Source organism: Natrix helvetica, assembly GCF_964273705.1.
Source record: "Natrix helvetica genome assembly, chromosome: 1".
Taxonomy (NCBI): Eukaryota; Metazoa; Chordata; class Lepidosauria; order Squamata; family Natricidae; genus Natrix; species Natrix helvetica.
Genome location: NC_138548.1, coordinates 61,853,502 through 61,881,302, shown reverse-complemented (window position 1 = coordinate 61,881,302; position 27,801 = coordinate 61,853,502). Strand labels below are relative to the sequence as shown.

The following is a 27,801-nucleotide window of genomic DNA, read 5'->3' as shown; positions in this document are numbered from 1 at the left end:
GGCAGGCAGGCACATGTTAAAGTGAATCAATGTACTTTTGCTGTTAGAGAACAATAATGATAGATTTGACATTGCCCAAGAAAAGCACAGGTTTTTGTATTCCATAAGCATGTGAAGCAAACAAGATTTGCGGGCTTTTAATGCTTTAAAAACCTGAAAAACATGCTTAATCCAAATGAACAGACCCTTTCCCTTACTGTAATGTGACTCTGTGGCTGAGAACAGCTCTGTTATGCTTTCCTCATTTTATTAGTCTCTTATTAGTTGCTAGATGCTTAAAAGACCTAGATCAACAGGGCAAATGTTTCCCTTATATTTGCCAATTTATAGGTATAGATGCTAATTTAGAGTCATTTCCAAAGCTGATTTTAATTTGATGCTACCTAATACCTAAATTAGATCATCCAAACAATGATTTCCTTCCAAATAACCCAGTTGAATGTCTCTTGCTCAAATTGAAATTTGCTGCTCAGAAGCTCAATGTGTCTGCCACGCTTAATGTTTCCGTATCATGACCAGCTTTGTATTGTTGCTAATTGTCACGGCTATGTTTTTCAGTAATACCTCAAATAAATACAAATGAAGGATCAGTTATGCTTTGGTAACAAAAACAAACTTCTTCTGGTAATCCTGCCCCTAACCCCAAATATGCCTGTATTTTTCTAATTTTCTGAACAATTAGTGTGGCAGAAAATAGCAAGTTAAATAAGACCAATTAACATTCAGAAGCATTTATTCTGTGCCTAATTGTGTTGCATAAACTGCAGTCAGCCCTAATTGGGTCTCTAATGTCACCTTGAGACCTGAGACAGGCATCAGGAAAGTGAGGCTAGAGTGTGGATGATCAGACTCACCTATTGTCTTTATTTTCTCTGGTCTTGCCCTATTCACCGTGAATGAGATTTTCAATCCACATGGAAACAAGCAGTGACCATTAACACCTCAAGTCTCCTACTCGTCATGGGATATGATCAGGCCAAAACACTTATCAAATTATCTCATAGCAGAGACAGAGGACCTAATGGATCTAGCCAGGACTCCAGCCTTTATTGCAAACAGATACTCTGCCTCCCCTACGGCCCTTTCTGTGGCCCTCTGCACTGTCTCCAGCTGCTCTTCTGGTTTCTGGCCAGCTGGTCTTCGTGGACGCTGGAGCATCGGAAAACAGCCTGAAAACAGCCTGGAAAATGGCCCGCAAAACAGCCAAAAAAACAGGCATGTGCACACTGGCCAGCTGGTTTTCGGGTTTCTGGCACACACACGGGCACACATACACATGCATGCATGCATGTTCCGGTTTGGGCACTTGGTGCCGAAAAGGTTAGCCATCACTGCCCTATGGCATAGCTACCTAAAACTTGAAGTACTTAAACACAGGAGGGTGTTTATGGGGCCCTCCCCTCAGCTGTCTTTGAAGGTTGCTACAAGAAGATTCCTTACCTGGGAAGATAATGCTCCCATTACTCTGGACACAAGAAAGAGAGTGCATGTACTTTTTCAATGCCTTTACAGGTACTCCTCCACTTACAATTGTTTGCTTAGTGACTGTTCAAAGTTACAACAGCACTGAAAAAAAGTGATTGATGACCACTTATGATCCTTGCAGTATCCCCATGATCATATGATCAAAATTCAGATTCTTGGCAACTGGTTCATATTTAGGACCGTTGCTATGTCCCAAGGTCATGTGATCACCTTTTGTGACCTGACAAGCAAAGTCAATGGGGAAACCAGATGTACTTAACTACTGTGCTACTAATTTAACAACAGCAGTGATTCACTTAACAAATGGGGCAAGAAAAGTCGTAAAATGGGGTAAAATTCACTTAACAAATTTCTCACTTAGCAACATACATTTTGGACTCAGTGGTGATCGTAAGTTGAGGACTACCTGTACTACTACAAAGGCACTTGTTTAGCATCATCTCACCATTACTGCATAAAAACCTTAGGTGCCCAGGATAATTTTAAATCACCCTTTTACTTTCAGATACCAGACCTGCAACACCATTCAGCGTTGTCAGGTTCTGTACAGCATCGGTTCAAAATTCTTCAGATTATGTACCTAGATATAATCTTCCACATACTAACGTTTTCTTGCTCACGGTTCGGCCCGGTTTGGTTGAACCGGTAGTAATGGCGGCAGGAGGCTCCACCCACCTGTCCGGATGCTTATGTACAGAAGCGCCCTGCACGCATGGGAGCGTGCCCAAACCAGTAGTAAAAAAATTGGCAACCACCACTGTTCTATACCCATCTATTGTTTCTGCTCCTTATTTTGGATTCTTGTGTCTTTTATATCTTATAGCTATTAATTTCTACACAATGCAGGTAGTCCTTGACTTACGATGGGTCCTTAATGACAGACCACATTTATATGGCTGTTTGCAGAGTCCCATGGTTACATGACTTAAATTTACATTTTTTTTGCTGAAAACCAATGTTTACAAGCAAAGATGGGACTGCTTAATGACCGTGGCATTTGCTTTACAACCATGGTGTTTGCTTAATGACATGGGTTACCTGGTTTCAGGGACGTGCGGTCAGGGGAGGCAGGGGAGACAGAGCCTCACCTCTCTCATCATGAAAAGAAAAAAAAGGGAAAAGGCACACGTGGTCCGATTCCCTGCCTTCCTGAAGGGGACCGCGGAGCACGCTCCGCCGGCTCGCGCTCCGCGGTCCCCTTCATGTTGACTCAGGAAGGCGGGGAATGGGACCACATGTGCAGGAGGCTTAGGCTGCCTCAGCCTCCTGCACACGAGGTCCCATTCCCCGCCTTCCTGATGACATCACCAGCCTCACCAGCCATAAACCTCACCGCACGTCACTGCCTGGTTTACAACTGTCACGACTTATATCCGTAATGGGCAGGCTCCATTACAGTCATTAGTCAAGGACTAGCTGTATAGGGAATTTTTGTTTCTAGTTCACAATTGTGTATGCTATAGTAAGTCCTTCTGACATGTGGGATAACCAGAACACAGCATCAAATCACTTTCAAATATTGCATATTGGTGGCAATTCTTATGGCAGGTGGATAGCTCTTAGAATCTTACACTCAAAATGAATAAATGCAATTAGTATCAGTGTCCGTAACAATCTGTGACAGCATCAAAAAATGAATAAGCACGCAATGTCATCCTGCAAATTTTATGTTGATGTTTTAAACTCAGAATGTGTTATGCAAGCATATTGATATTTTGCTCACCTTGCTCTCCCCACCTACCTGCTTCTGCCACCAACAGCATTTAGTGTAACTGCTGCTTATTTAGTATTATTAAGAGTAAGTGTTCCAAGTAATGCACCCATAGAAAGCAAAACTTCGAGGCAGGTAGAACAATTTATTAGATACATCATATAGGCACAACTTGTGAAAACCGACTCTGAAAGTTCCTGCAGTTTTCACCTGATTAAAAAGTAAAAGTTCCCCCTTCCCCCAAGTCATCAGTCACATTGTCCAATGGAGGTGCTGACTGGTTGCTTGGTTACTCCACTCCTCCTCTCCCCAGCCACCTGTTGGAATGTCCTTGGTTCCCACAGGAAAACTTTTTGTTTTGACTACAAAGCCCCAGTTATCTATCTTCCCCCTCCCTGTCCCTTCTTCCTTGTGGCAATCCTAAAGCCTCAAAGATGGCCTCAGCCAGGCTTGCTTCGGGCTCGACACACACAATTATTTTCCCTGCATAAATTAACTATAATGCAATAGCTTTATTTTTGTTCAGATACAAACATTCAAGTGATAATTTGAGAAGCTTATCCAAAAGGAGAAACAGTCTTGAAGAAAAAAAAAATAAGAATGTTTATTAATATAATGATTCTCAATTGGCAGTTGGGGCTACTTTTAGAATTTTAAAAGGCAGAATATTTTTAATGATGCTTTTCTTGTCCTTCTTTGTTTTACTCTCGTAATGAATTCCATTGGGAATGGCATTTAAATACTGCCAAGTACCGAGTACTTGAAACTTTTTAAATCCCAGTTTTACAGGGACAGTCCTGATTTTGGGGAAGAAAGAGGTTTCTTCGTAATGGGAGTGCCCATGGTAGGGTGGGCAGAACAGTATGGGAACAGGTTGCCCTGGAAATGATGCCTTTCTATTACTCATCAAATCTTGGAGAACCTTATGGTAGAAGGTAACATGGGAATGAAAGTATTCCATCATCCATTTCCTGACTGATTGATCAGGGCTACCAGTACTACTTTGCAGAAATAGAGAATAAGAAGCAAAGTTAGTGTTCCTGTATCTCTTTGTTGACAACTAATGGGTTTTTTTTGCAGACCAGGTCTGATAGCCCTATGATGGAGAGAGTGATTTATTGATTGTGAGTCATTTATTAAATTAGTTTGACCTGGAAATCATTTTGGACAGAGCACAGGAGCACAACAGGGAATAGGGATGTTTGGAACGATTTAAGTTGCTTTCTTCCAGAAAAGCTGTTCTAAACATTCTACAAATTATCGGGGTTGCAGAAAGCATTGTGTCTAGTTTTTGTTTCTCTATCTTTTCTGTTCTTCTGTTCTTTACATTTATATCCAGACTCCTCCTCCTTTCCCATCTGAAATATTTTCTAGCGATAGTTCTCGTTTAACAACCATATGTTCAGTGATGGTTCAAAGTTATGGCAATGCTGAAGGAATGGTAGTTAAACCCATTTCCTAAAGTTATGGCCATTGTTGGGGGTGCCCACCATCACCTGATCAAAATTCAGGCTGCCTGCTCTTACAACAGTAGGGGCACTCCCCCCCCCCATCTGCCTATACTCTCCACTCCTGCCCTTTTTGCCCTTCTATACTCCACCGTGTCAGCTGGCCTTGCTGAACCGAGCTCTGCTTGCCTGCCGCCCTGCTGCCTCCAGCGGGTGGAATTGCTGTCACTAAGTGATGTAGTCATGTGATGTCACACTTTATGGCCACTTTGTTAATGATGGGAAATCCAGTTCCAATTTCTGTTGCATCTTCAGGACTGCCTATATGCTGATTTCTTGATGTTATATTTACACAATTTGAAAAACAAATACAACCAATCTAAATTTGGTATTATGGGAAGAAGCCTACAAACATATGCACAGACTCAACACGTTGTACAGACATTGAACATCTCCTATGACCGCTGCTAGTAAAGGAGTTGGAAAGAATTCATGTTCTATGTGTCCTTTGTATATTGTTACATTTTGTATAAATACTTATTTATGAATGTATTGCCATATAGTGGTTTTTAAACTGGGGGTATTTATCAAGAGGGTAAGTTGAGCCTATCCTATAGGCCCGTGATGGCGAACCTATGGCATGTGTGCTGGAGATGGCACGCGGAGCCTTCTCTGCAAGCACATGAGCCATTGCCCTAGCTCAGGTCTACCGCACATGCGCCTCCCACCGGCCAGCTGATTTTTGGGTTTCTGCTGTGCATGCGTGGGGCGTGCCCTCTCCCTGTGGCCTGTTCTTTGTCCCAGCCAGGAGGCTTCATGGAGGCCTGCTAGGCCCAAAATGGAGCGCAGGGGTGCTGTGTGTCCCCCCTGCGCACCCCATTTATGATTCCAAGAGGCTTCAGGGAGGCCTGCGAGGCCGAAAACAGGGCATGGGGCGGTGGGGGCTCGCACATGCATGCATAGGGTGTGGGGTACGCAGGGGAGTGAGGTAAACAGAGGGGGAGTCGCACACACATTGAATTATGGGTGTGGGCACGCATGTGTATGGTGTTGTGCGTGTGCACACACTTTCGGCATGCAATGATGAAAAGATTAGCCATCACTGTTATAGGAGATGACAAGGCTGAGCCTGAGTGAGAGTCAAACACATAAGTCAGGAGTCGCTACATACCCGCAAAAGACCTAAGTCCACCACCCCCCTTGAATGTCTGTCTTATCTCTCACGCATTTCCCTTGACCATCAGTTGGTCAGATTCTTGTAGAGTGCTTAAGTTTGCAATAAATCTTTATACTCATTTGAACTGCCTGAATCTTCTGATTTCCATGGCGTTTAACATCCTGAGGTAATGGAATAATTTATAATTGCTTATTTGAACCACTGTCGTAGCAGATGAATTTTATATATACTTATTCAAAGTTATTTATTATTTCAGAAAAATAATTTTTATTGTTATCTATTAATTATTTCAAAAAAGAGAAGAAGTAAAGCGCAGAAAAATACGTCTCATTTTTACTAAAGAGAGATAGCCACACATTTATGTTAAATTGTACAATTATATTAACATGTATAGTATGTCAGACAAGGTAACTATAGGAAAAACAAAGGGAGTTTAATATTCAAAATGATATATGCAGTTCAAACTTCTAAATCATCTTTAAACTGAGATTTCTGGCAATTCAGATAGCAGAAGAAATACTAGTTTTCAGAGTGTTACAATTCCTAATTGATGATTTTCTAGTATCTTTTTCCCCCTGCAACAATGAAAGCCACTTTCATTGTTCATCTGTTAATTTCAAAACTATTATTATATAATTCAAAAGAACAAAGGAAATCTACAAAAAACAATGAATTTTCCAGAACAAAATTGATATATGAGATATTTTATGTTTAGAAGACATTATAGTGTGCCACTATATCATATGAACTGACATTGCATTTAAGCACTTCACTAATAATTATTGAGTTGAGCAATTTATTTCTGCAAATAATCTACTGAAGGCAAATTCAAAACAGTAAGTTTGTTTAATTCATTAGAATTTTAAATTATCAAAATGTGATTTTAAAAAGTCCACGATTTCCCACTGACTTGTGCTTGTGTATTTTGAACTGAGACCCAAGTAACAAAATTAAGACATGCAAAATCTTCCTTTCAAATGTCACATTAATCTGGTATAGATGCAGATCACAGTGGAGCACTTTGAAAAGCAGACTAAATGACATTCTTGAGCAGCCATACCACAATCTATAGGACTTTAAACACCAACCATGTTCTTTGCTGCAAAAGATAAATATGACAAATGTCCTGCAAAATATTAAATGATAAATAATAGCAAATCGTTCTATTTGTTATTTGTATCTTCTTTCTTAACAGAATTTTCTCAGTCGCTTTTATCTTTCCTCTCAAAAAACAGCAACATTTTTTTAACTGACCCAAATCCAACAATAATTCTATGTTTTTGGACATAATTAGTGGTTGTGGATGAGAATGTACTTCCTATGTATCCCTTGTGTGTCTAAATTAATTCTGCAGTGGACACTGACTGAGCATGAATCACTTTATTGTGTTTTAACTACTGGAATTTTGGTGAATTTTCAGATGCCTTGCTTTAATAAGTAGCTGTTAGAGAAAATATAATTAAAACGTTGCTGTGGCTGATGTGCACAATTTTTCCTGTTTGAAGAATATGTATAATGATGTGCATTTTCCTTCCACAGGCAAAAGCAGTTGGGTTGCTTGATGCAGATATATATGGGCCGTCCATACCAAAAATGATGAATCTGAAAGGAAATCCAGAGGTGACATCAAGTAAGTCAGTCTGGATATCACAGTTTTCCCAGAAACTGAAGCTATTTTGGGGGAGTAGAGGTAATCCTCGATTTACAACCATTTGTTTAGTGACCATTCAAAATTACAACAGCACTGAAAAAAGAGATTTATAGCCATTTCCCACACTTAACAACTGTTGTAGCATCCCCATGATCCTACTATCAAAATTCAGACGCTTGGCAACAGGTTCGTATTTATGATGGTTGCAGTGTCCCGGGGCCATGTGATCACTTTTTGTAACCTTCTGGCAAACAAAGTCAATGGGGAAGCCAGATTCACTTAACAGTCGTGTTACTAACTCAATGTCTGTGGAAATTCTCAGTCATCCAGGTTATGGTTGTCCCAAAGGTGGGACAGGAGATGTCTAAACTTTCTTTGTGTTTGTTAAAGACGTTTCACTTCTCATCCAAGAGGCTTCAGGTCAGACCTGAAGAAGATGCTTCTTGGATGAGAAGCGAAATGTCTTCAAGCAAAAATAAAGTTCAATTGCCTTTTGAAAAAAAAAAAAAGACCTTTGGGATTAGTAACTTAACAAATGCAGTGATTCACTTAACAAGAAAGGTAAGAAAGGTTGTAAAAAGGGGCAAAAGTCACTTAACAATTGTCTCACTTAGTAACAGAAATTTTGGGCTCAATTGTGGTCATAAGTCGAGGGCTACCTGTAAACTCCTCTGGAAGGCCATACTTACTTATATATTTTGAAATAAAAGCAAATAATTGAATCTATAAACCTATTGCTTGTCATGAGAATCAGCTTCTGATGTTGTTCGGATTTGTCTAACTTCCTGGAGTATATGCACAGTTCTGAGTTTTTCTGCAGCTGTTTATGCTTTTTAAATACATCGGACTGGGAGGTGCTTCTTAGAACCACATAAAGAAGTTCTGGAGACTTTAGGTTTCTTTTGTAGATTGCTGAAAAAGGGTCAGGAGAAAGATGCTAAATTATACATACCTAGTTTGTACTGAGGAGAGAAGTTCTGTAGAGAAAGAAAACAAATAATTGCTTATTTATTGTGTGTTGAAGTATTTACAAGAGAGTGCCTTCAAAGTAGTTCAGGTTTTCATGGTTCTGAGGAAAGCAGGTGGTGATTCCTCAGCAAACCAGCAAACTTTTTGAAAGATATTTAAAGAATAACAACAACAACAAAATAGCAGGCTTGAAACCAAACTAACAATTGTGGGAAATGGGGGAGGGTGAAGTGATCACTTGCAGTGCTTTTCTATTTTCCATCACAGAGATTTTGCTAACTATGCAAGCATTTATCTCTTGGATTTTCAAGAAAAAAAATAGTGGGACTAACATTTTCAAGATTTTTTTTTACAAAAGGGTAGCTTGTTTTAATTTACCGACAGAGAATAGTACAGGCCCTCAATGGAACTGTCCCTGGCTCTCACCAGTACTGAATAGCTTTTTTTCCCTTTTACTGGAATAATATACTGTCTATTAAAACACTCTTTACAATAATGTTTCTAGGTCTTTTTTAACAGAGGCTGACTAGATAAAAATGTGTGTCCCGTAGCATGTGTAATGTTGCTTTATTTTCAGGTACATCAAAGCCTAAAATTATAGAAACCGATGCTACAAGATTTTTGGGGTTCCACGAGGTAGATTGTAATCCAAGCCATATATTGGGAGGTAGTTGTTCAGCCTACGAGTTTAAGGGAATCTAGAGAAATGTGAACTCTTATATTAACCACCAATGATTTTTCTAATAAGACTTTGAAGTAAGTTCCTGCTTTCTTTAATAGGATGAACAATTAGGTCATTTATCCTGTCTTGCATTCAGGAGCTTCAGGCAACGGTATTTCCCCCACAATGATAACTCTGGATTGAGGTGGATTGAGATAGTGGTTTGGTCTCAGATCAGTCATTGCACTTCCATGGCTGAGGGTGGAATAGGACATTTGTCTTCCTCCTCTGAGCCCCAAACTACTGTACACATCATTAGGTCTCACAAAACATACACATTATCCTTCAAAGATGATTTTGTGTCTCTAGGAATATGTAAAACCAAGCATGCGTTTGTTTTCCAATTGGGAATTTAACCGTTACAGACTCAGCACATTTCTAACAGAGAGGCAGTCTAACCCTGCCAAGAAATGTGCTGGAAGAAAAGAACAATCCTAGATAAACAGGAAGAATTGAAACATTTGGAAGCTTTTCCTTGCTGAGATTTTAAAAAAAGCATTATAGTACTGAAAATTCTAATTGTTTGAAAATGGAAAGGGAGAGGCTATTTCTATCCTTCTGTAGAAGCTGAATTTGCTTATTGAGTATAACAATTAGTAATACTTAGTCATACTCTTTAGTTTTATGCCTGCAATATGTTACTATAATTCACATCTCAGAGAGTCTGTGCAGCTGTTATTGTAGTAGGAATACAGAAGAAAAATTCCATTATCATTTTTTGCCATGATAATCTTGTGTGCTCTCTGCTGCAGTCTTCTTTTTAAATTTCTATATGGTGAATAACTACTGAGTAACTGTGTTGAATTATAATTTGAGACTATGGTTATTAATATAGATAATTGTGGAGAGTAGGAACTGCAGCAGTGTCTTAAAAATCAAATGTTCATTTTAGACATGTAAAACTGTTAATTACAATTTTATGTGTACTCATTTCACATACAAACATATCTATCCAGAATGAGGCCATACTTTAGCAGAGAACAAGCTGTATATTCAAGATATTTTCCAGGATTTATGTTATAGTTCTAACTCCTGCGAGAGAAGTAACTTTTATTGAATTGTGGTTGTCTCTTCAGCAGTGGAATCACACTTGAAATTATTTCAAGCAAAGTACTAGCTGTTTCCTCAATGTTCTCTTCCATTCTTTGCTTTTCAGGCTTTCTTTGCAATGGAACTTGAGTAAAAAATTTAACCATTTTTGTGGCATTCTATTTAATATTTCTTTTATGTCGCAGTTACCTATTTTCTGTCTCTCTCTATAATAACCTTACATGAAGGTTATAAACTATAAAGGCTATAAACCTTTCTAGTCTTGCCGTTGTCTCTGTGCAAATACGAAAGGACTATTATCATCTTAAATTATACTAACATACCTAAATATTTCCTAAAACATCTATTAGATATTTGACAATACCTGTTAGGAAGGGTTGTAGGTGCTAAAGGCAACACACACACACACATTTATTAAACACCATTAAAATGCATCTTCTGCATTTCGATTGATAGTGCATTAGCTCTAACGATAATGAAACCCATGAAATGGTTGCATGATTCTAATTTGCATTATTCAAGTACCGCTAGTTCTCAACTTACGACCACAATTGAGCTCAAAATTTCTGTTGTTAAATGAAACGTTTGTTATGTGAGTTTGTCCAATTTTATGAACTTAATTTCCACAGTTGTTAGTGAATCACTGTAGCTGTTAAGTTAGGAATCTGGCTTCCCCATTTGACTTTGCTTGTCAGAAGGTCACAAAAGACAATCACATGACCCCAGGGCACTGCAGTTACTCTGGAGCTTGTCATTCAGCAAATCAGTCCTCCATAGATACATACGGATTAGCCAATATTTATGCATATTCAAAAAAGTCAATTAGGAAAAAAAATCCAGAACACATTATTTTCCAGCAGCCAACACTAGATAAGCAGGATTAACACTTAACAAACAGAAAATAGTATTCTAATCAAGGGAGTACCAAGGAGAAACCACTTCCCCTCCAAGACTGGCAAGGCATGATGCTGTATATAAATGGAGAGCAACCTCACACTCATCAGCACTGATGTTACCTGGTCAGGTATTGAAATGTCTTCAAGCAAAAACCCAAGCCCAGAAAGCACCAACAGACTCTCCAGTTAGAATAGTTATAGAAAGCAAAAGAGGAACAAAAACATTCTAAACATTATTTCTAAAGATAAGATTACACTGACAAAAACATCTTTAATATCTTTTAAAGTATTTGAAAATAGTGGTGGTGGTAGTTTTGCTTTCTAATGGATTGTAAGTCACTAAAGGCCCCTGAAGGCTCTGGAGGTTGAAAATCGGCCCTATGGGGAACCTGGAAGTTTGGGAATGGTGACTTCCAGTTTGTCCGTTGGGGCGATTTTCGACCTCCGGAGTCTTCAGGGGCCTTCGGAGACTTCCCTAAAGGCTCTGGAGGGAAAAACCAGCCCTACGAGCAAACTGGAAGTGACTTCCAGTTTGTCCGTAGGTCTGTTTTTCGCCCTCCGGAACCTTCAGGGAAGCCTCCTGAAGGCTCCAGAGGTCGAAAATCGGCCCTACGGACAAACCGGAAGTCACCATTCCCGAACATCTGGGTTTCCCGTAGGTCTGTTTTTTGCCCTCCGGAGGCTTCAGGGTTCCGGAGGGCGAAAAACAGACCTACGGACAAACTGGAAGACACTTCCAGTTTGCTCGTAGGGCCGGTTTTCCCTCCAGAGCCTTTAGGGAAGCCTCCGAAGGCCCCTGAAGACTCCCCAGGCTCCAGAGGCTTTTTAAGAGCCTCTGGAGCCTGGGGAAGGCAAAAAACCCGCAGCAAAAGCAGGGTGTGTGTGTTGCTGATTGCATGCATGCACATGCACTGTGGAAGGTCGCGCACATTGCATTATGAGTGTGGCCTGCTGGCACAGCCCCCCCCCCCGTGCTCCCCCCGCTTTTGGCATGGTAGCCAAAAAAGCTTTTCCATCACTGTCCTATATTCTGCACTAGTTTTGTACACCCATTTGATTAGTGTCTAGTATTCCAATGGCAACTGTGCATGCACTAGCCTCAACTGTGTGTACACTCAACCTGCAGTAACTGAATTCTGGCTTGCTTTAAATATGATCTGGTATCAATTTATAATTCACACTAAATCGAACATTGCACTCTTCAAGCTTCCAATAATCACAACCTGTCTATATATCAAGTTTCTTAGCAACATTGTAGGATACTTCTGATTTTGTACTACAATTTCCTATAATTCCTACTCCTGGTCCAATTAATTTTCTCTTGTTGAATTATTTTGGCAAAAAGGTTCAGTAATCATAGATTTAAATGTCCCAAAGGTGATTTTTCAAGAGGCAACTGGACTTTCTGGTTTTTCTTTGAAGATGTTTCGCTTCCGTGAAGCTGCTTCTTGGTCTTCAAAGAAAATCCAGAAAGTCCAGTTGTCTCTTGAAAAACCACCTTTGGGACAACCATGACCTGGATGACTGAGAATCTCCATAAACACTCATAGATTAAAATAATGAAAATCTTGTTATCCACCAGAATTCAAGCTCAACACATCGGTTTTTGCTTTTTAAATTAGATGCGATCTGTACAAGGAGCCTCTGGTTTACAACTATTTACATTGAGAGGATTTGAATAGATTTTCCAAAAATTGATCCTTAAACATAATTTCTGTTCTAGAAAACCTAATGAGACCTCTTGTGAACTATGGAATTTCATGGTAAGCCCTCTATCTTTGTTTCTATTTACTTTTTATATTTATTGCTTGTATCATGTCTGAATGTTGGAAAAATGCCTTTAATTCTAGTATGTCTATGGGTTTCTTGGTGGAAGAGACTGCACCAATTGTCTGGAGAGGACTCATGGTAATGTCCGCTATAGAAAAATTACTGAGACAGGTAAAAAAAAATGTTTTAAGTTAACTTCATTGGTGATTATAACCCTATAATAAAACAATTTCTAATAATGTTTATATCAAATGCATTGTCAATGTTTTAATATAGTATGGAAGGAGTGGTGGGATTCTACCAGTTTAACAACCAGTTTGCTGAGCATGCGCTTCACCCGAACCAGTCCAATCCCACCCCTGTATAATGAAAGGTTTGAAAACATAATAGCAAAACATTTTACTTTGTTTGCAAATATATAATCCAATATTTAAAATTAAACTTAATGAAACTGCTCTCAAACTTTCTACAGATCCTGGTTTCAGATGGAATGAATGAATTAGCAGCTTGTTAACACTTTTAGATACTAATCTGCAACACAGAAATTCCACAGCTATAAGGAAAGGAAAGCATTTGTTTTGACCGCAGAAGTTTTTTTTAAAATTATTAAATCTCTTATATTTGTTGATAGTTCTAGGAAATACTTCTGCTTGAAATCCCAGAAAGTTTCTTACAGTCATTATAAGCCAGTCTTCCTCATCATGACACTTTTCACATGTATTGGATCTACAAGCGACCATATCTATATAATCTTTCTTCCTGTTTCGTAATAGGTGTCTGATATTTTTCTGAACTGCAGATGAAAAGTTTGACCTTTCTGATACCTTATTTTGAATGTGTCCATCCCTAATAAAGAAATTGTGTCTGACATCATAAAATTTAGGCTTTTTCATCCTATAAGTGAAGTGCAGTAATAAAACTCAACATCTGATGACAAAACATACAATATTTAATATCACTAGCCATTATGGAAGAAAGTGGGATGCATTAATGGCTACTATTTTCAACTGTTGAAATGCTGTCATCTTTAATTTATTCAAAAATCTTAAACATAAGGTCTCTCAGTATATTGCTAAAAGTAATCTTTTGTAGCAATTACTTATGGCAGAAGGGGGAAAAAACCCTAATATTGCACAAGCAGTGGTGAGTTCTCTTTCTGTCCTTTAACTCTTCTCCGGAGCCCTTCCATTCTGTTGCAGAGCCTCCAAAGAAAATTAAGGGGTTATTAAAGGAGCTGCAGGAACAATGGAGAACTTCCATTTTCCTGGTTCCATTAACATGCCCTTCTAGAGCCAGAGTGCCCTCTGGATGTACAGGTAGGTCCCAATTAGTGGGGTTAGTGAAACCTACAAAATGGTTGCATCATTCAAATTCACATTATTTAAAGGGACATTTCAATGGAAAATAGGGTAATTGGTTCCAGCTTGACAAAAATAGGCAATTAAAAATGTTAAACATTTTTAAATGTCTATTAATGAAGTGCTGTATAACAGTAAAAGAGGACAAACCCATAAACAAAGCTATCTTCTGTATTCTGCTGTAGTTCCTCAAAATAAGCTTTTTTGAGTTTTCTCTGAACTCGTCTCTATTTTACACATATGATAATTAGCGATTAAAACCCCGAGAGCAACTGTGGCATGTGCTAGCCTGAAGTGCACATGTGCTAGCCTCAATACATATATGATAGTTTTCCACTAACTGAATCTTGGCCCACATTAAACACAACCTGGTATCAATTTATAAATCACACTAAATCAAATATTGTGCTGTTCAAACCCTCTCTAATCATGGCCTACATACATAGATGTCAATTCCCCAGTAATCCTAAGCCTTGGCAATAGTTATGCTGGATGGGTAATTCTGAAGGGCACCAAATTGGAAAAAGGTTTCACTAATGGAAGAACTTCAAGCAGTGAAAACAGAACATTTGATTCCAATTATAAATGTTTTAAATATACTTGGTAGGGTTGGAGTGGACCTGATTGCATATGGCAGTATTCTGAAGTCAGAATCAACACATAGATTTGGATGGTAATGTTAGCGCTTACTTGTCTAAGGAGACCAAGGATTAATTGATTAGAGAAATGGGATGATGTTTGAGAAACTGCAATGTTACTTTAGCCAATGGAATTCCCAATTGGGAAGCAGATGGCAGTTTCTTCACATGCATTTTGATAATGATATATACTGAGTCTGTTGTTACCTAGCAACTAAAAATAGTTTTACTCTACACAACTAGAAGCAAAAAGAAATATAGTCCCTTGACATAAGGGCCATTAATGATTTTCCCATAGTGATTGCAGAAAGCTTTAATGAGGACTTTCCCTCTAATCAGGCTTTTCCCCCCTTTTGTGTATAAACTAAGATTTTTTAAAATTACTATCTCAGGATAATTTGAGTACCTTTATCAGCTTGCCTGAAGATCCAGGAAAAAAGATAAAATCTGTTTATAGCATTAGATTTTATTACCAGACAATTGATACCATTCACTACACTGCTTTTAAAGAGTTATAAATATTACTTGTAGCAATAGCTTGTAACCAATGATTTGCTTATTAATTTTCTGATTAGAGTATGGTATTGTGTAATGAGTGTTTATTCAGACATCCTATGCATTAGTGTAAATAAATCATTTTGTTTCAGTTTGATTCTAAATCTCTCCCCACCTTTTGTCACCAATCAGATTAGGATTAGAGCTGTTTTCATTGTTTTATACTAAACATTTTTGTAGAGGTTAACTTCCTGTCGGTCTATTTCTGTGAAGGTGAACCTATGGCACGTATGCTGGAGGTGGCACACAATGCCCTCTCTTCAGGCATGCGAGCTGTCGCCCTAGTTCAACTCTGTTGCGCATCTCGCCAGCCAGCTGGTCTTTGGGTCTCTGCCGTGCATGTGCAGGGGTGTGTGCAGGGGGCTGTGCACGCATGCACAGGGCACATATGTGTGGGCTGCATGCACAGGGGGAGCGTGTGCATTGCATTTTGGGGGTTGGGGACACGCATGCATGCACAGGGTGTATGTATGGGTGGGAGTGTGTGCATTGCATTTTGGGGGTTTGGGTGTGCACACGCATTCACACGCACACGCTCTGGGCACCTGGTCTGGAAAAGGTTAGCCATCACTGGTCTATTTGATCTGGAGGAAATGGCTCCTACTCCTCTTTTCATAAACATCTAAATTGCTTCCTTAATCTTGGTTCATGATATAATACATTGAGTTTAAAGGAGTTCAAGGCATTAAAACATGCATTTGAAAAATAAAGATGTAAAAAAAAACCTAAGTCAGTCAGACATAATATATTCAATGCATTTTATTGCAACCAATAGTAAAAACAGTTTATAGTTTCCCACGTAAGACTTCAAAGTGCAATGTGTTGTTTACTAACAGTTTTTAAATATAAACCTTTCTTATAATCGAGTGTCACAGAACATTATCAGATATGGCAATCAAATTGGGTAATATAGATTTTCTCAAGACATCTGAGATATAATTTAATTGTACTCTTCCCAATACATTTGAAGCAGCAGACAAATGTGTAGCAATGAATTAGATGCTGCTCTTTTGTTCCCAAGATGTTGGCATAGCAGTAATATGTAAATCTTTGTCATAGACAGCACATTTTAATTGGACCTCAGTTTTTAAGTAAGTGTTAGAATTTGAGAGCTGCACTTTTGATTTCGCTAAGTGTTTGTAACAGACGTAATGTACATAACTGCTGTGCACTGATACATTTCTGTTGCAATTTGTACCATGTTCAGTTTGCTTTTAGTATTTTTCAGATTAGATAACAATCATTGTTCAACACTAAGAATATTATTATATATAAGCCCCGACGACGAACTCTTTTAACACTTTATGTATTTAAGGTCAGACCTGATCCTACTGCGAGAGTCCCCCCTCTCGCAGGTGTGGCCCTCCGCCCTTTCGAGGGCCCACCTTGATGACGGATTTATTAATCCCGAGAGGTGGAGGAAGCGGAGACTCAGGGGGTTTTTAGTCAGTTGTTTTTTAAAAATTTGTAGGGGTGGGGTCTCAGGGGTTGTGGGGCGGGTGGGTCAGATCAGGAGCGATGTGAGAGCCGGGCCCCCAGGTGTGGTCGCGAGCAGAAGGGGCGGAAGGGAGGAGGAGGGGGAGGACACCATTCCTATACAGGGCTCTTTAATTCCAACGGTCGCAGGGAGGGGCAGATACGAGGACAGTTTAAGAACTTACAGTCAGTTGGGAGACCGTGGTTGCTGGTTACACCCGGTCGCTTGTACCAACCCCTGCGTTCTAGTTGGTCAAGAGTTACAGACCCAAGGCCTGAGGCTGTTGTTATGCAATGCGAGGTCCGTTGTTAACAAGGCCCCCCTCATTCACGATCTAATTTTAGAGGGGGAGCCGGACCTCGCGGGAATAACGGAGACCTGGTTGGGCCACGAGGGAGGTCTTCCCCTCGTGGAAATGTGCCCACCAGGCTACCGAGCATTTCACCAGCCCCGGGCCCAGGGAAGGGGCGGCGGGGTGGCAGCAATTATTCGGGAGGACTTAGAGCCGAGGGAGTCTACTGTGCCACAGACGTCCGGATGTGAATCCCTTGTTGTGAAATGGGGGCCTGGGAGACAGTTGGGCCTGCTGATAGTATACCTGGCTCCTCGCTATACATCAGCGGCCCTGCCCGAACTCCTCGAGCTGATCGCATCGGTGGCGGTTGAGACCCCCAAACTTTTAGTGATGGGGGATTTTAACCTGCCATCGATGGGAGAAGCATCAGAGGGGGTTCGGGAGTTCATGGCTTCCATGACAGCCATGGACCTGACTCAAATGATTCAGGGCCCAACACACGAGGGAGGACACACTCTGGACCTTGTTTTTGTCTCTGGCCAGTGGCTGAGTGATCTGGGAGGAGGGGACATAACCATCACTCCCCTGTCATGGTCAGATCACTCACTCCTTCGTCTTGACTTCCCTGGTGCTACCTCCCGCTGCGGGGAGGCGGAACTGGAAAGTTCCAGATGGTTCCGCCCCAGGCGCCTGATGGAACCTGATAGGTTCCAGACGGAGCTTGGGCCACCTCCTGTAACCTTGACCCGCCCCCGGGTAGAGGACCTGGTGGTTGCGTGGAATAATGCAACTACCGGGGCCTTGAACCGGGTGGCGCCTTTGCAGCCTCTCTGGCGGCAACGATCCACCCTAGCCCCTTGGTTTACCGAGGAGCTAAGGGTGATGAAATGCTGCAAGAGACATCTAGAGAGTCGTTGGAGATCCTCTCGCTCCGAATTTGATCGAACACAGGCACGAGCCCATTTAAGGACGTACCTTGTGTCATTGAGAGCGGCCAAACGCCAATATTGTGCCACTCTCATTGCATCCGCGGAGAACCGCCCTGCCGCCCTGTTTTGGGTGTCCCGCTCCCTCTTGTTTCAGAGGCCGCGGGAGGCCCCCCTACAGGGCAGGGCAGAGGAATTTGGTAAATATCTGCAGGATAAAATCGCTCAAATCCGGAGAGATTGGGTTCCTGTCAGTGATCCAATGGAGACGCCCATGGCGAGTCTTGAGGAATCGATCTGGGAGGAGTTTGACTTGGTTGCCATCGAGGATTTGGACAGATTGCGTGGACGACTGCGACCCACCACATGTTTATTGGACCCGTGCCCCTCCTGGCTTGTACTGGCATCCTGGGAGGTTACACGAGACTGGCTCCTGGGCTTAGTGAATGCTTCGCTGAGCGAGGGGTCTCTCCCGGCCGCCTTGAAAGAGGCGGTGGTGAGACCCTTGCTCAAGAAGCCTTCCCTGGACCCTTTGGAGCTGGCCAATTATCGTCCTGTCTCCAACCTTCCCTTTCTGGCGAAGGTTGTAGAGAGTGTGGTGGCCTACCAGTTTCCACGACATCTGGAGGAAAATGATTATCTAGACCCACGCCAGTCCGGCTTCCGCCCCGGTCACAGCACGGAGACGGCCTTGGTCGCGTTGGTGGATGATCTCTGGAGGGCCAGAGATAGAGGTTGTTCCTCTATCCTGGTCCTATTAGACCTCTCGGCGGCTTTTGATACCATCGACCATGGTATCCTGCTGCGCCGGCTGGAGGGGTTGGGGGTCCGGGGCACCGTTTTGCGGTGGTTCGGCTCCTACCTTTCTGACCGGACGCAGCGTGTGTTGGCAGGAGAAGAGAGGTCGACCCTACGCCCCCTTACTTGGGTGCCACAGGGGTCGGTCCTCTCGCCACTCCTGTTCAACACATATATGAAGCCGCTGGGTGAGATCATCTGTGGTTTCGGGGTGGGATACCATCTGTACGCTGATGATACTCAGCTGTACTTTTCCACCCCGAACCACCCCAACGAGGCCATCGAAGTGATGTCCCGGTGTGTGGAAGCCGTACGGATCTGGATGGATGACAACCGACTCAAGCTCAACCCCTCCAAGACGGAGTGGCTGTGGGTACCAGCTCCCCGGTTCAGCCAATTAATTCCATCATTGGCCATTGGGGGCATTCAACTTGCCCCCGTGGAGCGGGCGCGCAATTTGGGCGTCCTCCTGGATGCCCGGCTGTCCATGGATGACCATGTGACAGCCGTGGCAAGGGGGGCGTTCCACCAGGTTCGCCTGGTGCGCCAATTGCGCCCCCTACTGGACCGGGACGCCTTACGCACAGTCACTCATGCGCTGGTGACGTCTCGCTTGGACTACTGTAACGCTCTCTACATGGGGCTTCCCTTGAAATGCACCCGGAGGCTACAGTTGGTCCAGAACGCAGCCGCGTGGGTAATTATGGGGAGTACTAGGTACTCCCATGTGACACCGTTCCTGCGCGAGCTGCACTGGCTTCCTGTGGTCTATCGGGTGCGTTTCAAGGTTTTGATAACTATCTTTAAAGCGCTCCATGGCTCAGGACCTAGTTACTTGCGGGATCGTATTCTGCCCCATACATCCCTGCGACCAATTCGCTCGCACAGAGAGGGCCTCCTCCAGGTGCCGTCCACTAGACAGTGTCGCGGGGCGGCGCCTAGGAGTAGAGCCTTCTCTGTGGCGGGCCCAGCCCTGTGGAATGACCTCCCTCCGGATATTAGGAATACCTCTGACCTCCGCTCCTTTCGTATTAAGCTTAAGACCCACCTATTCCAAGCAGCTGGCCTGGCTCAACTTTGATCTAACCATATCGCTCCTGACGGGTTTTTAACTGGGTATTTTAATTATATTTAATTATCTAGGGGTTTTTAAATACTGTATTTTAATTGTTTTTATTTATCAGCCGACCTCCTCCTTGTGTGTGTCTCGGTATATGTCTCTGTTATATGTTTGTTTTGTCCACATATTTATTTCATATGTTTCATTGTATGCCGTCCCGAGTCCTTCGGGAGAGGGTGCGGCTAAGAAATAAATATATTATTATTATATTATTATATTTAAAGCTATTACTAAAATACAGTATTGAGATAGAGCAAATCAAACATTACAGGATAAAATGGATGCTGAATGTCAAAGTAATCAGAGTGGATCAATGAAAGAGTTGTAAGAAAAAATTAATAAAATTTACTCCCAGTTATACTTTAAGGGAAAAGCTAGTATAAAATGTTCCACAGATGGTATATAACTATTGACAATTGCCAAGACTGATAAATTATTTATTTTCTTATTATTATTTATCAAATAAATACTAAAAGCAGTGCAATAAAGAAGAAACATTCTATCATATGTGATGCTTATGCAGAAGAATTCAGAGGTATTAGAAAGAAGCATCAAAACTTTTAGGGAATTTTGAAATTGAATTGAAACCAGAAATATTTTTTATTAGTAATGATTAACAGAGAGTATAAATGAAAAGTACCACAATTATTGGGATATATATATACCGATGATGGCAAGAATAAATTTATCAAACAATCAATTCATTAAACTTATTTATTTTGAAGAAGAAGCTTATGTTTTAAATTCTTCCATAGTAGAACTGGAAAGGAAATAAGCAGATAAATGGCAGACTTTTCTAGAAGTATTTCTAGTACTAAACCATGCCAACATTCAGGATGATTTCGTATCTATATTTAATTGGAACGCTGCAGGAAAATGTTAGTTAATTAAGAAAAAAATCCTATTTTAAAATACATTATTATTCTCAAAACAGTATGCAATGGTTTATTTATTCTCTAAATGATACAATGGAGATCATATTCTTATGCAGTGATTCTGAACAATGGTGTCCTAATATTGCTTCCTTGTAATATCCTTATTCACATTTGGGCCTAGAATTGATATTACATAAATAACTACATTTGCCACATATATTTACTGATTGATTAGAACAATTTACAGGAAAACTTTAGTGATGTGCTTGAATAGAGGAAAAATATATACAGAGCCGCCTGGCAACGAATGATCTTTCTCCATCAATAAATGTCAGGAAAATTATTCCTAGAGAAGAAAATATGAATGCTGTACTTAAATAAAATGTAATCACATTCCCAGCATCTGAAATGTTTCACAACACTATATATTAAAGAAGCAAATATTTTAGTGTTTTCCACATATGCGTGTTGATTAGCAGATGGTGGATACTATAGGTGTAATTTTATAACCACACTCACTTGTTCACTTGCAAGGAGTAATTTCTGTGGCGGCAGTGTTTTCTTAATTTGAGAGAATTTATTCTTGAGGCAATATTTTAATAACGTGACATACATTTATGGGTACACGTCTGAAAAGGTTAGGCGGATAAGGACTAATCATTTCATGTTTTGTACAATGTTATTTATGACTATGTCTTACACATTGACAATATTGAATCTTTTTCTTGAAATTACCTAATCTAAAGATTTTATTCAAGTTTTCTTCAACTTGAGGGTAGCATTTAATTTTAATATGAGACTTAGGGAAAGCAATGAGGACGCCTCACAAGTCATCCTGTTCCTCAAAAGTTGCAGTATTTATCTCATGGTCTCCAGAGTACCTTCAGTTCAGGCATTTCAGATCAGTCCCATTAGGTGGATGGACCAAGCAATCAACTTCACAGGACCGCTAAAATTACTTTTACTGAGATTGATTGTAATGTATTTTGCAAGTCTGATTCTAACTGTACGACCTTTCTTTTTTAGATTCCTGTTAAATAGGAAGGTTTCTCTTTGAGCTTCTTCCTAAAATTATCTGCCTATTGTTTACAATATGTGTTGCTTCTCATTGCTTTGGCAACACAATTTGCATATCTCCATCAAGATCATCTTCTTTATTCTCTACATTAATAGCACAAAACAACGTAATCTATAGTTCTGCTACACTGACCTGTGTTCATACTTTCTTCATTGTATTATTTATTTAATTATTTATTTAAATAAATTTGTAATGGAATGTGGTGAACACTCAACTGCTAACTTTGCTACCGTGGTCTGAGCTATATTAACAACTCTTTCCTGAATCCCAAACACAATTCCAAATGTTAGGTGGTTTGAAATATCACTGCAACAAGTAAGGTGTGTCAAAATTTTCAACATTAAGGGTGCTCAAAGGTTGTGACATGCCTTGGGGATATTTTGCTTACTTTAATGCAATTTAAATGTGCTTGATAAATAACTACATAAGTATCATAACTTTTAAACATTTTGTTTGTTTCATTTCATAGGTTCAGCTGTCTTTCTCTTTTGTTAAATGTTATTTTGTCTGAGAGTGTTAATACTGCTGTCCTTGCTTCCTATGAGTGTGATAACTGATCTGTAATGGATTCTAAATGGATTCTAAAAAGACTGGGAACATTCACTCATTTGAGCAACCTAATTGGGACTGGCAGAGACTTTTTGGTGTCTGAAATTCCAGTGCTGCAAGACATTGTCAGATATGGCCTACTGTTAAGAGAACAAAGTAGTGATGATGCTAGAAACTACCCAGCAGCAACCTGTCTTGCAAGAGACATATATCCAAAAGTGCTTGAAAAGTGGGAACAAGCAAACAGTTCTTTTGTGACTGTTGTTGTAAATTCATGAGTTGCAATCTTGAACAAGATCCAAGAGAACTGAGATCAAGCCAAAAACATATCTCTTGGTAGACGAAAGCTAGAAGTCAAAGAGACTTTCACTGTGAAACTTGAAAAATTATTTGACAATGTGAAATTGTTTTAGGTTCCAAATTTGGCTGCCCTGCTGGCTACAAAAAAGAAGCTCACATTAACTGTACCTGCCCCGAGAAGATGAAGATACCATTGAAGGAACTTGCTTTCATTAAATAAAAGTCAGACAAGATTGATTCTTTTGGATCACATCAGATTGGTTTGCCAGATGTGCCAGAGCATAAATGACTAGGCAAAAGGCAAAAGTGGCAAGATGATGAGAGACAAAGGCTTGCTAATTATAAGCAGAGAAGTATTCCAGACATTTCAATACTGACAAATGAAGTAATTATCTCTTATGATGAAAATGAAGGACAGATGGCTGATGATGAAGATGAGGAATGTGATGGAAGTTACAAAGAGGCCTTAGACCAAACACATGTGCCTTCCACTTTAAAAAAAGACAGAATACAATAGATTACAAATAACAAATGTTGCTATGCAGAGTATAAGATAGGATGTTGATCTATGTGCCATTGCTGCCATTACCACAACTGCCTTCATAGATGTTGGCTTGATCACTGAAGAAGACTAGATACTTGTCCACAAGAAAGTCACGAAGCCCAGGAAAAAATATGAAGTCCCTAGATCAAGAACTTGATGAGCTCTGCAAGAAGGGCGAAATAGAATGCATCTTTTTAAATGGCCATATAGATATAACTAAAGTTATCCTGAAAGCAAACAATTCAGATCAGCAATTCCCCAGTACCATCAAAGAAGAACATTATTCTGTGTGCAGTGAGCTGGATGGATATCTTTATCATTTTACTCCAGAGAAATGCTCAAAAATAGGAAAACTTGTTCAAGTGATTGCAGATAATCTGGTGTATTTCATGAAGAAGAAAGGCATTGACCAAAGATAGAAGGCTATTGAAGGAGATTCTACAAATGTTAATACTGGCTGTGATGGTGCTGCCATGCACTGGGTAGATGTCAAGCTTGATTGGAAGTTGATCTGGTTGGTGTGTGCACTCCAGAGGTGGGTTCCTCCCTATACTGTCTGGTACGCCAGAAGAGGTAATGAAAATCTGGCGTACCAGATAGGATCGGTAGTAATAGTGGCTTGTGGCCCCAAACCTGTTCTCCTGTCAGAAGCTTCGTCAAAAGCTTTTTAAAAAAAGTTTTTTCCCCTGCCAGTTCAGGCAACGGGAAAAAAAGCTTTAAAAAGTAAGAGAGAGAGAGAGAGAGAGGAAGGGGGGAAGGGAAGGGAAGGGAGAAAGAAAGAAGGAAGGAAGGAAACTTACTTTTCAGCCAGAAGATTCAGGAAAGGAGAAAAACAAATACTGTCACTTTAAATCGGAACTGAGCATGCCTGGCTGTGGAATTCTGAGAATTGAAGTCCACAAGTCTTAAAGCTGTAAACTTTGGAGTCCTGCTTTAAATTGAAAAGCTGCTCAGGTTTGCAAAGTGACATTCAGCAGTTATTTGGGGGGGGGGGGTTGCTTCCCACAGAGGGAAGGGAGAAAGAAGGAAGGAAGGAAGGAAAACAGCACAGCAATTTAGGGCTAGAAGGCTACTCAGAGGCCATCTAGTCCAACCCCCTGCTGCAACAGGAAAACTTACATTGTCTGGATTATTTTGGTGCATCTACCAGAGAGGAAAATTGCCAGAAAGGAGAAGGAGTTTACTAGGACAAGACTGCTATGCAGAGGAAGGCAGAGATAGTTCTTGACTTATGACTTCAATTGAGCCCAAAATTTTGGTGGCTAAGCAAGAGCATTGTTAAGTGAGCTTCACCACATTTTACCAATCCACAACATCTCCTGATGAGTGACATCAAGTTGGCCACACTCACCCAGTCACATGACCGCCAATCCATGCCCACAAAATAGGCCAAACACACATAATAGGTAGTAAAAAGTTTTAAAACCCACCCCTGGTGCAGTCCACATGAATGAGTTACCCCTATAACACTTAATCACACAATTGGATGGGAAGACCTTGTCTAATAAGAAATGGGCAAGTAAAATTGGCAACATGCTAGACACTAAAACAGAACCTGACATAGATCCTTCATTCATCAAAGTTTCAATTGGTGAGGCTCTCATTTCTCTGAGCAACAGTGTTGTAAATGCTCTACTGATCAAGCTTATGGATATAGGATCACACAGGAAATAAGGACAGGAGGACTTCTCACAGACCTGTCTCTTCTGCAAATTGGCTCTGTAAGCCATTCATGCTGGTTAACAATTGCAAATAGGCTTTGCCAAATATGGGTTTCAAAACATGGCTTTAAAGGCAAAACTCTTCAAAACTTAAGAATGATAGTGGAATACATTGTTGGTGTGTACTACCCTTGCTGGTTCAAAATCAAAGTAAAAGATTCCTGGATTGAAGGCCCACATCATGTGTTGTTCCAGCTGCAGCAAGTCAGACTGCAAAAGAAGGCTGTAGTAGATGATGTTTTGCCAACTATTCAGTACTCAACATGATACACTTTCAGTGAAATGATAATCTAGACATTCTTGTGTTCAGATGACATTCAAGAGAGGAGAGCTGGTGTGCAAAAGATCATTGACTTCAGGGGTGCAGACAATGATGTGAGATTTTTCTATATGTGCAAAAAATGCCTTTAAAGAGCATCAGCATCCACTCTACTGGAGCTTATTGACTGGTCTGAAAATGAGCCACCTTTGATGTGCAAATTGACTACAGTGGAAATAAAGAAATTCATTGACAAACCAATGCAAGTACCACAGTGGCCCTGTCATGCCCAATCAATAGAGAGATGTGTGAAACAGGTGACAGACACAGCAAGCAGAGTGTATACACATGAGAAATGTGAGGGTTATATCAGAGGCCAAGAAGCAAATTGGCAGCTGATGTCGAAGAACGAATCAAAAGAAGACTTGATGAAATTCACTAACATTTTGTAACACAGATAATGATGTTAGTTTATGATTATTTTTTGCGTAGTAAGATAAGATAAATGCAGATTTTTTTATTTTTGTAGCACAAAGTTTAATTTTGAGAAGATAAAGTTAACAGCATTTGGATTACAAGTGACATTTGTGGAGTATATGATCAGATGTGGATTTACCATACCAAGCTAAACATTGTGCAATTGCAAAAATAACAGCTGATTTCAATTCTTTTAGAATCCCTCACTGAAAAAAATTGCAAAAATTATTTTTTACCCCATTAAATGACACGCCCCAGCAATAGTTTATTTAAACTATTTTGTGATGGTGGAAACAGCTGGTGAGTCACTAGGTTTCTTGGTAGTCCTGATATTCAGGTTTTATGGTACTCTAGAATCACAAGATGGTTATTCCTGTGATTTAAGATATCAAGGATTATGTTTTCTAAATTGGCATTTCATTAGAGTATTACATGTATCTTAAATAAGACATTGTATTTTACTAGAGACAATGCATTTATACATCAAGGTAATTCAGATTTTTTGAGAATGTCTCCCCAGGGACCAAGCAATATACAAACTGGTCTAATCTTTTCTGTCAGCAGGACTTCTACAATAACAGGCAAAGATAGATCTGTCTGTAGTTTGTTGCCTGCCAGCAAGCCAGGCTTATTTTAACTTAGATGCAACTAGCTGCCCTTTTCTATTTTTGAGCATGTAATTTGAAAATCTGACTTGAATATTGATTAATGTCAAGAAGTTGTGAAGGATCATCCATAACATTGCCCAGAGCCACTTGTCTGAGATGGCAGCTATCAACTTGAATAAATAAATAGAAACATGTTAACTGAGTATTTCACACAAAAATATCTTAAACTGTCCTACTTTCATAATTCAAAAAAATACTAAAGAAAAAGTTTAAATCTAAATGACCCTGTCAAGGTTTTGACTGACGAACCCAACCAAAAGCAAGCATGGCTATCTGCTCAGATTCCTCAAGCCATCCCTTTGACTGGGTCACCACTGTTTGGGTGCTGAAATCCAGCTGTGCAGCACCCGGGGTCTGTGGCTGTCCCAGGGTCTGTGGTTGTCCCGGGCTTGGCTTTCTGCTCTCCATTATACGTATTTTGTCCTGGACATCTTCTGGGTCTTCACAGCTCTTCCAGAGGTGACCAGAGAGGCTGCAGGAGCCAGGACTCCTTTGTAGATTTTAATTTTGGTAGACCTGGTTTAATGTCAAGGTTCTGACTAACAAATCCAACCAAGGAAGCCCTGTTGAGACAATCCAATCTCTTTATGCAAAACTTTACTGAGTGCTTTCATGATGTACTCAATAAAGTTTTGCCTAAAGAGATTGGATTGTCTCAACAGTGCTTGCTTGGTTGGGTTCGTCAATCGGAACCTTGATAGACCCAGTGGAATTGAAAGAAATAGAGTGAATCAGCTGCCTCGGTTAATAGAAGCACTAAGATTACAAGGAAAGTTTCTTTATGCTCCCTATGTGGATTTGTTACGCTCTGGTAATAGATTCAGTTTTATCATTGATCAGTCTAATTGATATCTAACTAGTAGTCCCTTTCTCTTTTTTCCTCCAGCACTATTACTCATTTCTATTTGGATCATTTTAATAATAATTTGTGATGTAGATTCCAAGCAATAGAATCTACGTATAAGTTATCTCCAAAGATGTTAAAAACTACAGGGAGATAGACCTCAATGTTTAAGGTGATTTTCCCACCTCCCTAATTTATTTATACCTTTTCTAGGTTGACTGGCACCAACTGGATTATCTGGTAATTGACATGCCACCAGGAACAGGAGATATTCAGCTGTCAATCTCACAGAATATTCCAGTTGCAGGTATCTTTGGTAGTTTTGCAATGTGATGTAAGCATTGCAACTGGGTGCATTTGAATTACATAGCTGCAGACAAAGATTTTGTATGGAACCTGCGAGGTTGCTCCCGTTTCATAAATGTTGCATTTGCTCATCAT

At 40.4% G+C, this 27,801-nt stretch overlaps 1 protein-coding gene across 4 annotated transcripts in view; it reads left to right on the top strand.

The window, feature by feature from the left end:
- Positions 1-27,801, top strand: part of NUBPL (NUBP iron-sulfur cluster assembly factor, mitochondrial) — a 79,042-nt gene that overhangs the window by 16,177 nt on the left and 35,064 nt on the right. For 3 of the 4 annotated variants that reach the window (XR_014173957.1, XM_081937143.1, XM_081937142.1), the window contains exons 4-7: positions 7,361-7,451; positions 12,832-12,871; positions 12,959-13,049; positions 27,574-27,667. Coding sequence is in view for 3 of the 4 variants with exons in the window: in XM_081937143.1 (XP_081793269.1) it covers positions 7,361-7,451; positions 12,832-12,871; positions 12,959-13,049; positions 27,574-27,667 (316 nt within the window). In the remaining variant the exon portion in view is untranslated. Of the gene's footprint in view, positions 1-7,360; positions 7,452-12,831; positions 12,872-12,958; positions 13,050-27,573; positions 27,668-27,801 lie in introns of those variants that run through there. The other variant, XM_081937144.1, reaches the window with a different exon arrangement.